At 54.6% G+C, this 19,804-nt stretch overlaps 1 protein-coding gene across 2 annotated transcripts in view; it reads left to right on the top strand.

Moving 5' to 3' along the window:
- The window catches only part of ZMAT4 (zinc finger matrin-type 4), a 59,497-nt gene that overhangs the window by 9,883 nt on the left and 29,810 nt on the right, over nt 1-19,804 (top strand). The window contains exons 2-3 of one of the 2 annotated variants that reach the window (XM_086767907.1): nt 5,720-5,821; nt 17,820-17,909. In XM_086767907.1, the coding sequence (XP_086624033.1) occupies nt 5,720-5,821; nt 17,820-17,909 (192 nt within the window). The remainder of the gene's footprint in view (nt 1-5,719; nt 5,822-17,819; nt 17,910-19,804) is intronic. The other variant, XM_086767908.1, reaches the window with a different exon arrangement.

Below are 19,804 nucleotides of genomic sequence, written 5' to 3'. Positions count from 1 at the left end.
CGCTGCCCCATCCCCTGCGCAGCCGGCGGGGCTCCTGCGCTGGGCAGCTGGTGTGGTCCCCAGCACCCGGAGTGCTCCTTCCTCAAGGTGATAAAGGCACGAGGAGGGTTGCAGTCGTGGAGCAGGCTCAGCCATCTGTCACCCCAATGGTGCTGGGAAACCCGGCACTTCAAACGGCAGCGTTTTGCGTTTCTTCAGATGCCGCCTTGTAAGTGCAGTGACAGGGCTGCTGAAAGCACGTTAATTATTAGTAAAGACTTCTTCTTTTCATTGCAAGACAAATTAAACACCAGAAGAAAACAGGAAGTGTTACACGAGATGTTAATCCATGGGAGAGTGACAGCAGCAAGAGCCACAAATAATTCATCACACGAAAATCAGGACATTTAATTTTTGGGTTGTTGTTTGTATTTGGCATCCATGCGCATGCTCAGTGGCCGCCTCCTCGGTGCTCCAGTACAGAGGTTTCGGAAGCTGTTAATTCTGGGAAGGGTGATAAAGACCCTTGAGAGTAAATTGGGTGAGGGACCGCAATTTTTTTTTTTTCTTTCCTCTTGATGGGAAGAAGCAGAGTTGCTGAATTCAGTACTTTATTATACAGCTCTCCTGGTCCTTGGTTGTACCACAGGAAAAGTGAACCAGCGCGGAAATCCCTGGTGCGTCCCAACGAGCAGGTGATGGAGCGAGCACCTCGGTGACGAGGCGCAGGATGAGGCGCTCGAATCCCTGTGTGGCGCAGGGCGGGAATTTGGCCCTGAGAAGGGGCCTTTCAATCAGAAAGGCAGAAATGTCACTGGAAGCACCCAGTGAGCGGCAGGACCGGTGGGAAGCCATTCCCACAGGCGCCGGTGTTTTCGGCGGAGCGGGGCAGATGGCTGGCCTATCCTGCTCGCATTTGGACGCGTTCCACAGGTCATTGCCACCTTCTGCTCCGAGTTCTCTGGATCTGCGGGGCCTTGGCTGGGTGAGGAAGAGGGTGGGCGTGCAGGTCTGCGGCTGCGGCCGAGTCAGCAGCTTCTGGGATGTCTGCCTGAAACTTCTGCCCTTGTACCTGGGGCACGCGTTGTGATGTTCAGACAACGGCTGCCCAGGGAGTGGGCTCTGATCTGGGTTTAGATCTTTCATTTGCTGTCTCCATTTACTGCATCCCCTCCCGAGCCGTTGCTGGAAGTGCCGTGGGATCTGTGGGCGCTTGAAGCAGCGCAGGAGGAGCGTTTGGAAAAGCTGCGAGCTGTCTGCCTCCGACAGCGGGCTGGTGAGGCGAGGTGAGGGATGGTGCTGCCATTTCAAGCTCCCTACCCTGAAATGACATGAAGTTGTCTGTGACTTCCTAGGGGTTTCATGGTTTTCTGCTTATTGTTGTTGAAATACAGAAATAATTGACAGGCAAAAATACCTGAGTGGTCTGTGAAGTGGTACAAAAGGCAAAACTTGGAATTAGAAAAACTGTCTTGTTCGTGTTTGTCGTGTGCTCTGGAACTTTTGCTGCCAGTTGTGAATTTCCTGTTATTAAAGGAACTTCTTATCCTATTCACTGAGCTCATCGCTCAAAAAAGGGGGCAGTGAACTTGGTAACAGGAGGTATGCAACAATAAAAATAGAAGTGGCTTGCTGAGGTGAGATTGCCGGGGAGGAGATTGCAGCAGTATTTATTCCAAACCGTGATGGGAAGTGTTTGCTAGCGGTGACTGCGGGTTGTGCTCCTGCCTTGCGAGGACCCACGGACTATCGCAGCCGCCAAGGGTCCTTTGGCGGTCTCACTATCCCGGCCGGCTCTGGGTTGCAAACGCTGTTATTACCGGGGCACTTCCATCGCTCTCCTGTGCGACAGGTACGCGTTCAGCACCTGCCCGTGTCTGGTGGGGTTCAGCCAGCACAAAGCATGTCCTTAAAAAGGAGTTTGGCTTTGAATGTGTCTCTCGTGTCAGTATGCGGTTTGCTGTCCTCTAGGATTTAATGCAACTTAGTTAGCATCTTCCTGGTGCTTGCCAAAAACTGGAGTCAGCCCCATCAAACTGATTTTCATTAAGCTGTTCTAGCACGGAAACTGCTGAGAAGGATGGTAGCCATATGGCACGAGGTACTGAAAATGAAGTCTCCGATGATGCAGTTTGCCGTTCCTGGGGATGCGGAGCTGACGCGTGCAGAGGTCGCTGATCTGAGGCGGGCGGGGGGACGTCAGCGCTTGCTGTCTCTGGCTTTGACGCTCAGTAGACCCCACTGAAAGGGGACAGTGATCGGTGTTTGTGGGGGAGGCCCCGCTGGTCCTGGCCCCACCTGAGGAGGAGGAGACCACGAGTTTTAGGTGTTTAGACCTTGATGTGCAGACCAAGTGCTTCTGCTCCGCTGAATGGTTGGAGTCCAGCTGGCAAGGCTGCGTAATCGTACGTTAATTCTTCAGCTCTCAGCAAGAAAAGCCTCTGAGGGCGTGCAGGGACCACATCCCTCCTTGTTCAGCATCTGCAGCTCTCCTGGAGCGTCTCAGAGGCATGTGGTGCACCACGGACATGCTGGTGGTGGTGGTGGTGGTGGGGAGAAGCCCCCTTTCAGCTCTGCTGTTTGACAAAGACGCGCTGCGCAGTGAGAATCAGCCAAAGACCCGTCAGTTCTGGGAGCTATTAGGCACTTATGGGCAGGGAGAGTCAGCGTGGAATTAAGTGATTAGAAATATATAAATATTAATTGCTTATGAACTCCCTTTATGGCACTTGCAGGCAGGAGAAGTTCATAAATCACTGCTAGGATTGACCCGCAAAACGGTAATGCAGTGTGTCTCAGAGAAGATAGCGGGGGGGGGAAGGCAGCTTTTCTGGAGCAGGAGAAAGCCCTGGTGTAGGTCAGGTACCCACACGGCAAAGCTGTTTTCTTTTTCCCAGGACTTTGTGTCTGTGGGCCGCCTCTTCCTGCAGACGGGAGCCCTTGCAGCGCCGCACAGATGCCATCAGCAAGTCGCTGCGGCTGCCTCGCTGCAGTGACGGCGTCTGCACCCGTCTCTTTGTAGGAAGCAGACAGGTCCCTCGTTTGGCTCTTGCGTTGTGAGAGGGTCTCTGCACGGCTGCCCAGGGAAACGCCAGCCCTGGGCCTTTCCCATGATCTGCGCGCGAGACCGGCCAGTGGCACCCTGGGGACCACGGCAGCGAGGGCCCGTTCTAAAACGTGATGTGGAGATGCACGCGTTCGTGCGTTTGTTTCACTGCCTTGACGCCCTGATGTGCGGCTCTAGCGTGCTATCCTAGAGAGGCAGTACAGGAGAACGTGGATTTTAAGAAAAGCAGGGGAACCAGTTTGCAGCCACGAAACAGAAAAGCTTTGTTTGGAGCCAGCCGGTTGCACCAGCCGAGGTTAAAGCGCCAATCCTCAGGGAGGGACTCTGCGAAGCGAGGCTGCGCGGGGGCTCTCCGGCAGCAGAGACAATTAGGAGGCTGCTGAGAAGGGGAAGAGACTTTTGCTCTTCTGTTGCCTTCATGTGGGATGGGTAAATGTCTGTCTTCTCAGGCCAGCAGCGTCAGAGCTCTGGTGCTGCAACTGAAGGGGCTGAGCGGCATTGCGGCGAGGATTCACCATCCGTCCCCACTCTGCCTGCCGTGGCCATGTACAGCTGGGTGGGACCCGCCGTACGCCCGTCACCGGCAGGGACGGCTGCTGGGGATGCTCTGTCACCTGGGGACTGTGCCGCCGCTCTCGGTGGGTTACCTGGGGGTCTCCCGTTCCAGAGAGACTTCGCTGGGTGACTGGAACGGTTGTACAGGAATCGTGCTACACCACACGCATGTTGTCAGCGCGGCCGCTCACCGGCTGCGGTGCGTTACGTCCGTGTGATGTAGCAACGGCATCTCACATCCAATGGGCAGTACTGAGGCTAACACATCCCATACCTGTGTCCTGCTTAGAGGAGAGAGGTTAAGCCCTGTCCCTGGAGAAGCCTGTTCAGCCCTGCCGCTGGAGAGGGGGGACGGGGCTCCACGCGCACGCAACGGTGTTGGAGGCAGCACAGACCTGGGCTCTGTTATCGGAGCGTGAAGGGCTGAGCTCACGCTGAGCAGCTTTCGATTTACTCTGATTTTTGCTATCAGAGTTTATACCGTGAGCGTTGCAGGCTGCATGCAGATGAGGGCAATGTTACCTGCCTCTGTCGTGGCTGCTGGATTTGGGTTTAATGAGATTTTTTTTGTTTGCCTTCTGTCAATCTGTTGTATTTAAGTGAGATTTTTTTTCTCCCCCACTTTATTTTGCCTTTGGCATCTTGGGAAGTTTCTCAATGCAGCATTTCTCCAGGCAGAGTAAATGAAGGTTGAACCTAGGCAGACACCAGGAGAACGCCAGCAAGTGTCTGCAGAGTCGGAGAGCAGGGGTGCAGCAGAGGAGCCCAGAGACCTGCATCTGTTGTCTGGTAGACCAGGAACTCCCAAAGAAACCTTTTCCTGGAGCTGGGGACGTGCCGGTCCCTCCAGGCTGGAGCCTCTGGTGCCGGCTCAGCTGCTCGTTTTGGTAAGGTGTGTGAGGATCTTAAACTTGTGGGACTGCGGCGCCTGCGGGGGTTCAGGCGGAGCGAGGGCTGCACCGAGCTCCCCAGCACAGCCCAGCAGTGATGGGTCTTTCTGATTGCTTTTCTGCTAATGAGATCCCGTAGCTTGTTCGTTTCCATGTTGTTTTTCTTCCTAATCAGTGGAATAAACTCTATAGAAACTGTATTATCAGTCTTCGTTATGCCGAGGTTTGTTACGATTGTGAATTAACATACTTCATCTTGGCACTGGTTAGAAGGCATCGGTTTCTATTTCCCTTTTGAATTGCCCTGGGGTTTTTTTTTTGTTTTGTTTTTCAATACCCTGTCTGTGGAGCTACTTCTGGTGTTTCCTGGCTCTGCCTGGGCTCAGTCGTGTCTAAGCCTCAGCCTTCCTGCCGGGCACCTCGGTTATCATTCCCAGCGGTGTCCCTGCGTGGCGAGGAGGCTGCGCGCAGAGTGCCAGAGGGTTCCCATGGAGCAGGTCACGGGGCGAGCGGGTTTTGTGAGCGTGAGTATCCTCGTTGGAAGTTGTGGGGAACGCACAAATATTTAAGCAGCTGCTTGAGAACAGCACAGCCCAGTAAATCACCCAGGCAATTTCCTTCCATGTCTAAATTGAGAAATATAGCAGAGCATGCTTCCAGCTCAAAAACACCTTCCTCCAGATTGTAATGGTACTTGCGTTTTATAGAGAGCTCTTCATCAGCTCTCTCGTACTGCGTGACAAACGGTTACGCGTGTTTCTAGCCATGAGTGATATATGCTGTAGCTGGTTACATACATGGTGTTTCTGGATGCGAAGGGTAATGGAGAAGAACAGCTGCTTACATCTGGAGCTCACGCATGAGATGTAATTGCAGAGCAGGACAGGAACCGCTGTTCGGCGGGTCGCATGCTCCTTGGGTGCAGGCGTGCGTCCGGCAGCTCTCGCTGCAGGGGGACGTGGGGCTGGGGGACGCGCCACTGGTCTGCGGCGACCGCTCAGCACAGGCTGGTTGTGCATAAACCCGCAGACTCAGAATTGTAGATATGGGGGATCACCCACGTTTCACGTCTGCACCTCTGTGAAGTTGGATTTGTTCCCCCGTGGTGACAAGAACCGCGCGACTGGGGCGTTCCTTCGCCCAGGCCTCTGCAGGGCCCCTCACAAGCGTGTCCTCTCCAGCCTGCCTTTTGTAACTGCTTGTTGTCTCTTCTCTCTGTCGTGAACAGATGAAGTCGTCCGACATCGACCAGGAGTTATTCACGGAAAGTTACTGCAAAGTCTGCAGCGCTCAGCTGATCTCCGAGTCCCAGCGCGTGGCCCACTACGAGGTAGGATGCTCTCGGGTCGCTCTGCTCTGTGGGCTGGTGCCTCCCCTCTTGCTGCCTGTTTTACCGGCTGGGGTCAGCTGCTGCCGTCCCAGCGTTTAATGTTCCCCTCTGAAAATTCTGGATTGTTTTTACTGGTGGCGTCCTATTCTGTAACTGACATCACTGCGATATTGTCTGCTGCGTGTCTGGTTTTTATTTCTGTCTAAATTTGCTAAGTCAGACTGCGGTGTGAACATGACTGAGAACTAGTTTTCAAAGAAACATCGTTAGCAGGGAGATCAATTAAGAGTTCAGCAAAACAAGCCCGAGTTTTTTATTAAATGTTCTGTGCTATGCTGTGCTGAGCAGGAATCACTGATTGTGCAGAGTATGTTAGTATTTGTGAAAGTATTTAAGCACTTAAGAGGTAGACAAGCAGTAAACAATTAGAAAGGATATATTATTAGAGACATATTAGAACAGCAATTAATGACACTGCATATCTTCAAAACAAAATGAAATAAATTCCTATTAAACAAGGGAGGAAGTTACTGAGGGATGTGCTGCTGTGAAATCCATCGGGAAGGAAATCCCCTGCCTGTCTGTGGCTTGGCCGCGTCTTGCCCCCGCTTCTGGATGCGGCGAGGCTGGCAGTGCCTGCGGTACGCCAGCAGAATCGGAGTCTGTGCTAAGAGGGCTGGAAGATGAAGTTTCCCCATACTTTTGAGTGTTTAGCAGTGGGTGTACGGGGGAGACACTTGTCTCCGCGTGACCAGCGGAGACGTACCAGAAGCTCTAGTGATGCTGTGCTCTTTAATAAACAAGTGAAGATTAATGCACATTTAGGTGTAAGGCACTGGACATGTCTGTCCTGGTGCATTCTGTAAGACGTCTGCCGTGGATGCTGTGCTGGCCGCCCTCGGGCTGCAGCCGAGGTCCCTGGCAGCTGCGCTGAGGTCCAGGCTGGAGGTCTAGGGGCACCTTCCAGATCTTGGTAACAGGCGATGTGGATGCCAGATTTTGTCTACGAGAGGCAGAAGCATTGCCGCAGAAAAAGCAGTAGCGACGGGCGAGCGATGGGGCGCTCAGCCAATCCCTGTTCCTCTGTGCCTGCGACTGCAGGTATGAGCTGAATCATTTATTCAGAGCAGATGTTTTCAGAACGCGGAAAACAACACGGGTTTCTGTTGTATATCTCTGGTGCGAGTGTTGTGCTCATTTGTCATCCCCTGTGAAATCCCAGCAGACGCCGCAGACGTTCGGCGCGGTGATGGCGTTACCCGACCTTGCCCGTGCAACGCAGAGTGGAGGGATGGGGAGCGCCAGCTGCCTGCGGGCGCTGCCGGGACCCTGCTGTCGGCGCAGCCCTGGGTGCTGCCGGGGCTCTGGGCTCGGGCCGTACTGTGGAGCCGTGTGAACGGGGGTGCGAGCACGCTGAGCACGCCGAGCCTCGCGCGGAGCTGGTGGAGCTGCCTGCAGAGCACCGGACTGGAAACCAGCAACCGTAAGCTGCTGGACTGTGCTGGTAGCGGATCTTCCTCTGTAGCGTGGTTTGTTTGGGTCGGCAGCGCCCTTACCCTTGCTGAGCCGGAGCTTAGAGAGGAAGGGAGTTTATCTGCAGCCTCTCCAGTGCAGCCCAGTACGATCTGCAGCCTTTGTGCCAGGCACTGAGACCTCGGCTCCTTTGTGCACGCAGAATAAGACGTTTCTCTGTAAGAAAATGGAGGGAAACAGCGTGTGAAAGGGGATGTTTTTATCTTGCCACACAGCAATAGTCAGTTCCAATCACTGTCTCGTCTCCCTCTCCGAATCCCCAACCAATAACCCCGCTTTCCTTTTGCACTGCTTTGCCAAGAAAAAAAAATAATTTTACGTCAGTTGCGCAATATTAAGCGGTATTATTTGTGAGGGCAAGCGTAGTGGAAAAATGACAAAAGAATCAGAGTGTTTGCAGCGTGTTTTTGCCTCCAGCTTGACACACAGCAAAATACGGCCCTTATTTATGTGCTGTGTGGAGCTGTGTCTCTTTCCATCCCTGGGAAAGGGCCAGGTCCTGCTCTCCTGTCCAGGATTCACCTTAGGGCAGAGCCGATCGTAGCGGCTGGCCTTGGGATGTTGACTCGCAGTGAAGTCGCAGGTGCCCAACGCGTTAACGGCTCTGTGCGCTGCGATGCTGTTGTCGCGGGAGGTTGCTGTAACGGTACCGGTTAGCTGCCGTGCAGCGGGAAGTGGGAGGTGAGATGGATCTTACTGGTTGCTGTCAATGCCCAAAAGACCGTGCGTTTGAATATTTTAATTCCTAAAGCAAGTGAATATCATCATTTGTCCCCTGAAGTATCAGCCGGCTCCTGATGCGTACGTGGGACGGGGAGTGCCCGAGCTGTGCCAGGACTGCTCCTTCCTCGGCCACCGCCTCCCAGTGCCCTGGGCTGTGGGGAGGGCTGGGAGGGACGCATCTGCTGGCGGCCGCCTCCTTCTGCGGGAGACCGGGAGCGTCTCACAGCCATCGGCCTCTCTGCTCTGGTGCCACCGATGGTCTGTGTCTTTCAAGCCCAACTCTGAAATGAAAGGATTGATTTTTGGGGTTTTGAATGACTTCAGTGGGTGGGAGAACCAGAGGGCAGCTACCCTGCGTCTGCCCCCTCGCACAGAGCCCTGTTTGGGGCGTCGGGAGGGCCTGTCGAAGGCTGGGGTTCGGAGCACGCGGCTTTGCTGCAGCAGCTCTGTCTGTGGCTTCTGTCAGCAAAGCATCACTGTTGACATGCCGTGCAGCCCTCCCAGGTATTGCAGGGAGATAACGGCGGCTGCTGCCCTGCGAGCAGAGCTCTGGCCGCTGTGTGGCCGCTTGACCAGCTGCTCGCTGCGCGCGGCCACGGCCGCCGCCTCTGTGCGGGGAGGAGCGGAGGAGTGGGAGAGCATTGGAGGGCACCAGTGATTTGGGAAGTGCCCGGTGCCACAGAGCGTGCTGAACAGGAGGAGAAGAATAAACTCTGATGTACTTGCTGCAATGCGATTGTAAGCCTGTGCCCCAGAGACGAGTTTTTCCTTTTCTGTGTTTCTGATCTCACCTTCGTCTGGCGCGGGAAGCCTCTTTGCTGCTGGATGCTCTCGAGATCACCTGTAATTTAACGCTTCCTTCCAGCTCTGTCTTTGGGAGAGGGTGTACCAATCCTTTTGGTGAGCTGCTCTGTAAATTTAAAAAGCTGAGCTTTCTTAGTCAGCTCCACGTCCTCATCACTATGTAGAAGTGCTCGCAGCCATTAGGAAGATGTCACCATTTGTTTTCAAGTTGCTTCTTGAAAATCCTGCAGGAAAATTACCAAATATGCAAAGTCGCTCTTGGATTCCGCCCTGAGCTGCATATTCATCATCGCATTTGCTCTGTAAGCTGCTGTAACACTTCTCTCCATTGTAATCTTTGTTGCTTCCGGTGTTCGGGTGGCTCTTTGCTTTCTCATTTGCGCTGAAGAAGGCAGCGAAGCCCAGGAAGGTGGAGTGCGGATGTTGGCTCACCTTCGGGAGGAAGGAGCGATGCTTCGATGCCTGCGGCGGAGCCCGAGCGGCAGGGGAGGGTGGAGGCCAAGCGTATGAAAATTCAAACGCAGAGGGAGCCAGGGCGAGCAGAGAAAGGGCCGTGCCCTTTGGCTCGTCTGTCTGCGGAGCGCAGTGCCCTTTGGAATTCCTCGCTCTGTCTCTGGAGCGGGGCGGGCGTGTGGTATCGACAGCCTCATCAATACTGCTTGTCTGCGCGGGGCTGGAGCGGTGCTGGGGTTAATCTGCTTCCAGCCAGGCTGTCCTTCTCTGGGAAACAGCGGAAAGCGGTGGCTTGTCTGGGGAATAACAAACGCTGGGTACTATTGGCAGGTTAGTGCCTTACAGATCGAGATGTGTGTGCTCAGAAAGGCAACCCTGTCTGAAATATTAATGCAGTGGAAGAGCATATAAGCCATTTAACAAAATAAATGCTGCACTGGAGCACAAGGAGCTGGAATATTCTATGCCCGGTGCCGGCTCTCCACACGAGATGCTGCAGGCGTTTCCAGGGAGGAGGAGTGGAGAGGACGTGCTCCAGCTGGAGATAAAGGTGATGCAGGGCTCTCGTGTCGTGGCGTCTGCGGATGTTGGCTGCGTGTTACCGAAGGAGTGCGACATTTGCCAGCGATGCCCTCTCCTGTGTTCTGCCACTGCTGCTACTTACCCGCTGAGTTTTGCCTTGCTTGGTGACAGTACCCTGTGAACAGTTCAGAGGATGAAGGAGGAGGGGATGTCTGACCTGTTGTCCCTGCGTCCTTCCCCACGGCTGCTCAGAGCCCGCTCTGCTGTGGTGCGTGCCGGCTGCCTGGTGTTCCGTGGCTGCTCAGACACTATTGTTATTCTGCAGGCTGTGCCGGTGTTTGGCAGGAAAACCTTGGCCTAAGGAGAAAAACAAAATCAGGCCAAAGAAAGCATTTTTGTGGTTCGGTTGGAAGGATGATGAAGGGGCTGGTGGGTTTTTTTTTGTTTGTTTTTTTGGTTTTTTTTTTTACGTGGACACATTGCCTTGGCACCCAGCTTGTCTTGTGCAAACAGCTGCCGTTAAAATGTGGAGAGGTAACGCGGCCACGCATTGTGTATGGGAGAGGTGGATGGCGGTGTTCCACGGTGAGGGGCTCGTGCTGCCGGTTCCCTGTCCTGCGCGCGGTGAGGACGGGCTCACCAGGGCAGCACTGGCTGCTGGACCACAGCGTGCTTCGGGAGACCGGTGCAGGTTAAATGGTGCCTTACTCTGTCTTACCACTCTGTTCCCAACACTCATGGCTAAACACTACTTTTAATGCACTCCCAGCGTCAAAATCTGTGGCTAACTCGCAGCAGCAGGGCAGACAGAGCCCTCACGCAGCTGCCTTCCACGGTGCCTCTGTGCAGCGTCCCGTTTCTGGCTAAAGCCAGCGCAAGTTCCAAGGGGCTTTTGGAGCTGGGGTGAAATCCAGCGGGGATGAGACCCTTGGGTCAGCAGGGATGGGGAGGCACAAGGGGTGTCGCATTAAGCCTGTGTGGGATAAAAGTGATGAAACGTTGCTCTGTTCCCCAAGACGGGTCCGCCCCGGCCAGGCCATCCCCAGAGGAGTCCCTGCAGCTCTGCGTTTCTGCAGCAGCCCCTCCGAGGTGCAGGAGGCACCTGTTGGTTCCAGGTATTCATTCTTGCTTTTCTTTTATATTTTAAACTTGCAACCTGTGTTTGGGTTCCAGGTGTTTGAAAGCAGAGCCTTTAGTTACCGCTGTGTGTTGTGACAAAACGCGCCCACGCGCTGCGCCGGGGCTGAGCGGGCTCTCAGAAGTGACTGGCACTGATGCGCTTCAGAAGTGATTTGCGTGAGGCACGTAAAGATAGAATGGGAACAGCACGGTGCTGCCGGTGCGGAGGAGACGTTGTCTTTGTGTTAACTCTTCTGTTTCCCGCTCGACGCCAGGCCGGTAGCTCTGTACCTGCAGTGAGGTTCGTCCGCCCCTCAAGCATCGGCACCCGGTGGCAGAGCGGCCGGGACTGAGAAACCGGAGCGGCAGCTGCTTGGCATCGGCTGGCTTGCGGACAGACAGCGAGGGTTCAGCATGCTGAGCGACGCGCGTTTCGGAGGGTCCCGCCCTGCTCACTCGGTCCCCTGTCCCCTTTCCCTTGGCGCCTTCACAGGGAGCTGCGCAGCCTTGGAAAAATCCTTAAACGCCATCGGGCAAGTAAATTCATGGTTGCATTACTCTAGGTGTAAGACCCACCTGCAGATGAAAGGTGAGGAGATGAAGCAAGAAGGGATATTCAGTGCGCTTGCGGGCGATCCTGGGAATCGGGGCCGGTCCGTGGGGCAGCCCGTGAGCTGGGCGCTGAGCTGGTGCCCTGCTGCTCCGGCAACAGGCTGTAAAGAGAGATATTTACCTCTCCACAGGGCACGCCACGGCATGTAGGAGAGATACTTCAACTACAGTCAAAATCGGTATAGGAAGTGGGAAAATTGAAGATCACGTAGCTGAAGCAGTGATTCCCAAGACAGAAAATTCATGCCTTGCTGTTCTGGGGGCCTGCGGGTGTCTGTCACGCGGGGAGCTGCAGAGCCGAGCCTGGATCCGTTGGGATCGGCAGCTGTGGGAGGGCAGGGCTGGGTCCTGGGGGTGACACCCCCGGTAGCGCCCGCGGTACCCGTCCCTGCAGGGTGCAGTGCCATCCGCCCGCTCTGCTGGCGTGACTACGGCAAGGGGAAACACCAAAGGTGGTGTTTTCTTCTCCATTGAACAATCCCAGGTTAGAAGCCCCTCTCTGAGGGGCTGTTGTGCGGGCGGTGTTCGTACTGAGCTCTGGAGCATCAGTTCCAGCGCCCAGGAGGGAGGCGGACGGGGATAAGCAGCGTAAGCTGCTGTGGCCACTTGCATCCCTCTCGCGAGGCTGTCGGCGTCCCTGGTGCGGGGTCCGTTCTCGGAGGCGGCGTGGCAAGCAGGGAGAAATTATTGCGAATGTCGAGAAAATGAAGTGAGCTGGTGGTTACTCAGCTGAGTAGATCATCAGTAATTGCCTGTATGTTTAAGCAAATCAATGTCCAGACTGTTACATGTCTACGTGTTGCTTCGAAGGAGCCACTTTCACAGGGTTGAAGACTCAGCTGTGTGCAATTGGGAATTACGGACACGTATCCATGTGCCCGGAAAGTCACCAGCGTGAGTAGGCGCTTTTTAAAAAATTAACTCACGGAGGAAAAAGGGGAAGTGGATAGAAATGACCATAAATTATAAATGAGGCTTTGCAAAAGTTACAAAGGGAGAAAAAGGACATTGGCACCCAGCAGCGTCTGGAATGACAGATGGGAGTTTGTCTCTGTGGTGAACAACAGGCATCTCGACAATGGTGTTTGCTGGGCGCGTGGGAAGGAGAGGCAAAAAAGGGGAGGCGTTTGCTGAAAATACTTCTGTCCTCTATTTAAAAAAGCGCAGAGGATGTTGTTATATCACAGTATGAGGAACGGATTGGTTCCGTTCCAGCAGAAATTGGGAAGTTTGTTAGGTAGCGATTATGAAATCTAGGCTGTTGGTTTTTCAGTCAGCAGGTCCCGTAGCTTGCAAGCAAGAGCTTAAACAGAGCTGGCCACGCGTTCTGCGTCGTCACTGCTGGTCCTTCGTGGGACTTGGGAAGCGGAGAAGTGTCCAGGAGGAGGGTGGGCACAGCAGCGCCGGGGGAGCCGCGGGGAGCGGGGCCCTCCCAGCTTGGCAGGGCTGCTGGGCAAAACGGGCGCTGGAAAGGGACTGGAGCACGGAGGACTCAAGGAGGAGAATGTCATTGGTATTCTGCGTGAGGCCTGGAGAACTGGGTCCAGCCAAAATAACTTTGTCTCTTTTGATGAGATTACAGGTAGGGCCAGTGCGGATAATACAGTTGGGGTAATCATGTGACTGCATGTTTCATGGCAATTTCATTAAGAAACTGCCAGCATACAAAAAAAAAATCCACACAGTAAACACTAAAAGGATTAAAATCCTGCCAACAGACTTTTCCGAAAAAGAATTTATTGCAAACTAGGAGAAGCCTCGGCTGTCTGGGCTACCATTACCTTCCTTCACCTCCAACCCGTGTCTCTGCCTGCGCCTGCCGTGGCCGCGTGTCCCCCGCTGCGGTGGGGCTGGAGAACGCGGCACGGAGACGGGAGAGCCAGAGAGGCGGGCAGCCCTGCCGAGAGCGCGGTGCTGCCAGCGGCGGAGGGAACTCGCAGGGGACGAAGGGACCAAGGGGAATGGAGAAATGTGATCAGACACAAGTGGAGCGAGGGATGCAGCAGGAACGGTTGGTTTGAACCTGGCGAGGTGGCTGCGGGCGAGGGAGGTCGTCTCTTGCGAGATGGTGAAGTGGTGTAGGCTGTCAGGTCGGCTGAAATCAGCGGCGCAGAGCGGGCGCAGATCCCGTGGGGCCGTGGGAGGGCTCTGCTGCATCCCCAGGGCAGAGCAAGGGGACGGAGGGATCTGTGTGGGGCGGGAGGGACCTGCGTGGGTCTGTGCAGCCCAGTGCATGCCGGGCTGGAGCCTCCGCCAGCGACGTCTGGCCTTGTGAGGGAGGACCTGTCTCTGTCCTCCCCAGGGACCTTGCTGCTGTTGGTAAATTTGCAGAGAAGCTGTTAAATTACGGTGGCAGTGAGGAAACCCCCCACGAACCCAGGCGAGCAGGGCTGCTGTGTCTGAGGCCGGCTCGTTGCGGCTCCCGGGGCCCTGCCAGCTGCTGCTGCTCCCACAGAGATGCAATTGTCTCCTCGCGCCATGCCGCCGCTCGCTCTGGGCAGAAGCGTGCTGCAAAACTTGATTTATGCAAAACCAAATTGCATTTCATAGCACAATTTAACTCTGCTTTGCCCTTTTATGTTCTCGGGTTGAATTGCCAGAACTCTGCTGCCTCTGCCGCGATGCTCTGTGTTCCGGCAGATTGGATGGAGATAGGAATGATCCGTTTGTTTGCTGTTATTGATGAGCCTGCTTACAGCAGCCCATGGGCTCGCGGTGCGGAAGCCTGCAGTTGCTATGTGAAACAGGCTCTTCCCGAGCTTCCCTCCCTCCCCACGTAGCGGGGATTGTTTTTAAAGCACAGAGTATTAAATGAGACTTCTTGCCTTCTAAAGGAGCTGTTTCCAGACACCAGAGACGGAGTTTAAGTTGCGGTGCCTTTGGCGTAGCCCTTTGTAAAGCTACAAAAGAAATGTGCCCAGGCACAGAAATGTTCTCTTAGTGCACCCCAAAACAAAACTGTGGTGGCTGTTGATGAGCAGGCAGGTGTCTCCAAGGCAGTTGTCTTGTTCCAGATCATGGATTTACAGATCTGTCGAAGTTTTGTCTTTTCCAAGGTTTGTACGTGTGGTGAAATGGGTCAGACTGGGAGCTGGTTGTGCCCTGATCCTGCTGTATCCCAGTTTCCTAACGGCTGTGTGTGGTTCCTCCTTTGGCCCCTTTTTCCCTGTGCACCTGTAACGCCTTGGCCGGCTCGCAGATGCCCCGCTGGCCCAGCCGGGCCCTGCGCTGCTGGGGCTGGAGCGCTGGCTGGCCGGTGGGGAGGCCGGGATGCTCTGGCCACGCTCGCTGCCGTGTCTCCAGCGTGCGCCTCGTGCCTTGTCCTCCAGAGCTCCTGCGGGCACACGCAGCCTCGGAAGGGGATGGCGGAGCCGGTCAGAACGCGGCGAGTCCCCCCTGCGCAGCGGTGCCGATGGTGGCTGTGCTGCCCCCACCCTGGCGCTCGCCCTCCGAGCCGCAGGCTTCGAGCTGCTCTGCGGAGGGGAGGAGATAACTCGCGGGGCCGTTTGCGAGGAGCATGCTAAGAATAATCCCTTCGCGCTTGCCTCGGTGTGAGGATGATAAATACACATGTAAATGTAGAAAATACCAGAGATAAAACGGGTGACAAATGGGCTGCGCTACCTCCACTCCCTGCGAGGGAATGAGATGCTCGCTCCGTGCCTGCGAAGGCCGGGGTGATTTTAAGCTCTGCTTGTATAACCGTAGGATGATAAGGCTGCGTAAGGAGCCTTGTGGTTTTACATTATGCCAAACAGAGTTATTTCTTTACCTTAGCGTTCATAAATCCAAACAAGTGCGTAAGTAAAGGTGAGGGTGTTTTACAGAAGGCTGAAGCTTCGCTGCCTGTCAGTGCTGACATTTGGGCATCGTTTATGGCACAGCTGAGCGCCGTGGGGAGGAGCGCTAAAAATGATGGCTCTAAAACCGTGCCTTTTCACCTTACAGAGAGAATCCAAAACCCCACACACATTTTAACCCCTAAGTGCAGCAGGCTGTGGCTGTGTGCGGGGAGGCACGGTGAGGTGCTGGGTTCACCCGCCCTGGGGCAGGGAAGTCGCCCTCCTGACGGCGGGAAGGGCGACCGGGGCTGCCTGCCTGCTCCCAGGGGTGTGAGTGTGCAGTGGAGGAATTCGGCTGAGAAGCTCTGCCTGCGTCGCCGTGATGGTGCGTTTGACTCTCCTCCATCCCTAGTGCACAGTGCGAGGGGTGGTGGTGGCCCACCCCGTCCCTGCCCCGTGCAAAGGGGCCAGCCTCGCCTGCCGCCCCGCGCCGGGGCAGGGCCTTCCCGACCTCCCCAGGGCGAAACCGGCCGAGCGTCCCACGCCCGTCAAACTCTGGGGCTGACTCCACAGGTCTGCCCTTTGCATTTCAAATGTTTTTGTCATTTCTTAATTACGCTATTGCAGTCTGCATTGCTAATTGCTGATAGCCGAAGCTTCTGGGGTTTGCTGTGCCGAGCTCTGACTTTCGGCAGGTCACGTTTTCTTAGTGCATGCAGGGAGACAAGTTAGGGAAGGATACTTGGCGTTATTTATCTTGACTGATCTGCTCTGTTAAAAAAAAATTATTGCATAGTCACATTTGTGCATACAAATACAACTCTCTGCAAATTTAGCTTCAGGTTCATAGCACAGGAAAAAGAATCTTCCAGAACATGCTAATGATAATTTAATATTTTAAAATTGCAAATCTGTGACCTGAAACTGTAATATTACAGTGCTGTTGTTCTGCAAGGCAATCAGAAACCGAGATTCGGGGAAACATTTGCAGAATAACGGCCGCTGTGCATGCCTGGGCTCTGGGTGCGGGTGCTCAGCAGCTGCGGTCTTTTCCTCCCTCACATCTCCTGGAAGGAGGAGCTGGCTGGAGGCTGCTGTTCGGAGGGTTTGTGTCTGTGCTTCTGCTGTGGAAGCTTTTGAACCTTCCTTTGCGTTTTGCGAGTCGCAAGGATTGCCTTGCCCGTTGATGCTGGCACGGCCAGGACATCGCTCCGTGCCTCCTTAACCTAACGGGCTGGTCATGCCCCAAGGCAGCGCGAATCCTGCCCTTGCTGCCCGGCATCCCTCATGGGAGAGTCTCCTCCAGGCATCCCTCAGCTCTTCTGGATCCCTCTGCAGAAACACAGGTCCCCTGGCAACTTTCCCGTGGTATAAATCACGTTTGGAAAGAACGTGCCATGCGGTGCCTTTCCTGGGAGGCAGGACAAGAAGTGTCCGGTGGGCTTTCCTGCGGGAAGCCAGCCCCTGGCTGAATGGGGGCTGCTGGCGGGAGGTTCGCACGGAGGAGCGGAGTGAGTGTGGGCACTGGTGAGCACCGCCGATGCCGGAAAGTGCGTGCGGCCAGTCTGCGGTGGTGGAGGGTGACGCTGGGCAGACTGGGGAACGCGGAGTGACCTCACAGCGGGCTGGGCTCCTGGGGCTGGAGTCGGCAGCAGCAGGCATCACATCGAGCCTGGGCTTTCCCCGGCTGGCACCACTTCAGCTGGAGCATGAGCCTTCCGTTTTCGTGGCCGGTGGGGAGGTTTTACCGTTCAGCTTCCCTTAGAAATGCTTGAGAGGAGAAGGGGCTCAGGATCTCCATCGTCCTTATCCCCTCTCCGCAGGGTCAGCTCCAACTGTGGACGAGGAAAGCACTGGATTTCATAGTGCGCAATTATCTGATCGTTTACCCGTGGGAGAAATGTCTTTCAGACCTTTGGCAGGTGTCAGTTGGCTTATTTCCTAGAGAGCGAGGTTCCATACCCCTTATGTGTTTCATTCTGCTGTAAGCGTAGGAGCTGTGAATTTCTGTTTGTGTGTGTGCATCTCATCCCTCGCGATGCCGTCCTGTCTCCGCCCGAAGCTGAATGACCCTGATCTTTTCAGTCTCTCCCACTCTGGAAATGCTCTGATAACAAATGTGCTCTTCCCTTGCCGCCTTTATTCCCACTATCTTTTCCAGGGGCAGCAGGCAGCAGGACACAGCACGGAATGCCAGGGTGGACCATTTCTCCTGCTAATGGCAGGTGTCATAATCGTTCCACATCTCATTTCAGCTCGGTGGAAAGCTCTGTGAAACCGCCGTGAAATGCAAATTTTCCTCACCTGGCTCTTTCCCCTTTTCTGTGGGATACATACATCAAGGGGATGTGAAATCTTACTGCAGTCGGGTGTTGTATGCAGAGCTGTAGAGCCTCTTGCTCTTTGTAACTTCATTTCTTCCTTTTTCTTTTTTTTTTTTATTGTTCCAGAGTCGGAAACACGCCAGCAAAGTTCGCCTCTATTATATGCTTCATCCCATAGATGGAGGCTGTCCAGCTAAAAAGCTTCGGTCAGAAAACGTGGGTATAATTCAAGTCCCTGTTTACTCAGCTGCTTGGTGAATCATTGCCTCTGTGCTCCAACGATTTTTCTGTTACAGCCACAGATGATCAGGTACCCAGAGGTAACGTTTAGATTAGCCGAAATGCTAAGTAACTGGAAATAATTTTCAATAAACATACAAGAAATATTATGTGCATCAGCAACAGTAATTGCATTTTTAGTTATTTGAATGTTCTTTCATAGGAAAAAAAATATGCTGATAGCGAATACCCAGCGTTTGTTCAGTGCGATGGCTGGTGCGTTGCTGGTGAGCCTCTGCGCGCAGGAGAGGCAGGGCGATGGCTGCGGGCTGAGGGCTGCTCTGCGGCGGCTCTGGCTCTGGCTTTGGAGTCGCTCTGCTCAGAGCGGCACTCGGGTCGCTTCCAGACCTGTCCACCCGCTTTCAGTGTGCAACTGGGTTCCCAAGAGGGTCAGCGGGCAGAGGGCAGGATGTGCTGCCAGGCCAGCGTCTGGAGAGTATTGCAGTGCGGTGGTGCCGCGTGCGGAGCTGTTGGGCGCACGCAGTGTGGCGGTGCCGCGTGCGGAGCTGTTGGCTGCATGTGGTACCGGGTATGGAGCTGTTGGGTTCACGTGGTGCCGCGTACGAAGCTGTTGGGCACACACGGTGTGGCGGTGCCGCGTGCGGAGCTGTTGTGGGTACAGCCAGTGCAGCGGTGCTGCGTGCGGAGCTGTCTGGTGCATGTGGTGCCGCGTGCGGAGCTGTTGGGCACACACGGTGTGGCGGTGCCGCATGCGGAGCTGTTGTGGGTACAGCCGGTGCGGCTGTGCCGCATGCGGAGCTGTTGTGGGTACAGCCGGTGCGGCGGTGCCGTGCCCTCCTGTTTGCCGGGTGTTGGGGGATGCCTGCGGTGTCATCACGTGTTGTGGCTGAAACCCCTGAGAGCCCCAGGCTGAGCGCAGAGGTGACCGGAGAGCAGAGTCACCTCCCGAGGTCTCTTCCAACCCAATTTTTTTGGCGAGTTGATGAAAGCAGTGCGCTGGATCCGGAAGGCTCCCCGCAAAGGTCTGTGGTCAGTCTGCAGTTTTAAAAAGTTGCAGCTGGGTGCCTCAGTTGCATTCAGATAAACAAATGGACATGAGGAAAACAGAGCAGCTCCAGCCATTTGTCAGGCAATAAAAGGAGACTGAATTTATAAGGAGCTGATTTACAGTGAATTATTCATGTGGCTCTTTCCCGAGTTCCCAGGCCACTGTGAGAGCTGTTGATGAGGTTCCCAGCAGATCGCATCCAAACCGTTTCAGATCTCTGGGAGTGTGACTGTGGCTTAATGCTATCAATATTTAGTGAGGCATCTTCTAATTAAAGGGAGAAGCATGCAAGTTTTGCCAAAGGAATCTGAAAGCTCCTTCATGCAGTAATTAAAATTTTAGTGCAACTTTTATGTTGCACGCAGGGTAATTGCAGATGCAATCGGCCCCTTAACAACAAAATCTCACAGAATTTTATTGAGTTATTAATTACAGAATGCGAAAGGTGCAGTGGACATGCATGTACAGACATGGAACACCGTCCTCTAGTGATCTTCGTTATATCTGACGAGAAACCGTGTAGCTGCACGGGCACTGTAGCACAAGGACAGAGTGGACAGAGAGCCAAGAGACCTCGAGTGAGTCAGAGCTGAGCCACTTCCCGTTCCTTTTGTGAAGGGCCGCAGGGGGAAGTAACGTAGTTCTGCGTGCTGATGCGCAAGGGCAGCCCTTGGCGAGGGGCGAATGCATGGGACCTTGCGTCCCAGGGGAGTGGCAGGCTGCGCGGGACCAAAATTCTGACATTATTTATGTTATAAAAATACGGCAGGGAAAATCTGCCAGCACTTACAGCTCTACTGACCAGATATTCGCCAAGCCTTTG

The sequence above is a fragment of the Chlamydotis macqueenii genome, chromosome 27 (assembly GCF_036417535.1).
Source record: "Chlamydotis macqueenii isolate bChlMac1 chromosome 27, bChlMac1.mat, whole genome shotgun sequence".
Lineage (NCBI taxonomy): Eukaryota > Metazoa > Chordata > Aves > Otidiformes > Otididae > Chlamydotis > Chlamydotis macqueenii.
The sequence above is the reverse complement of the archived record's forward strand: the minus strand, read 5'-3'. Positions and strand labels throughout refer to the sequence as shown.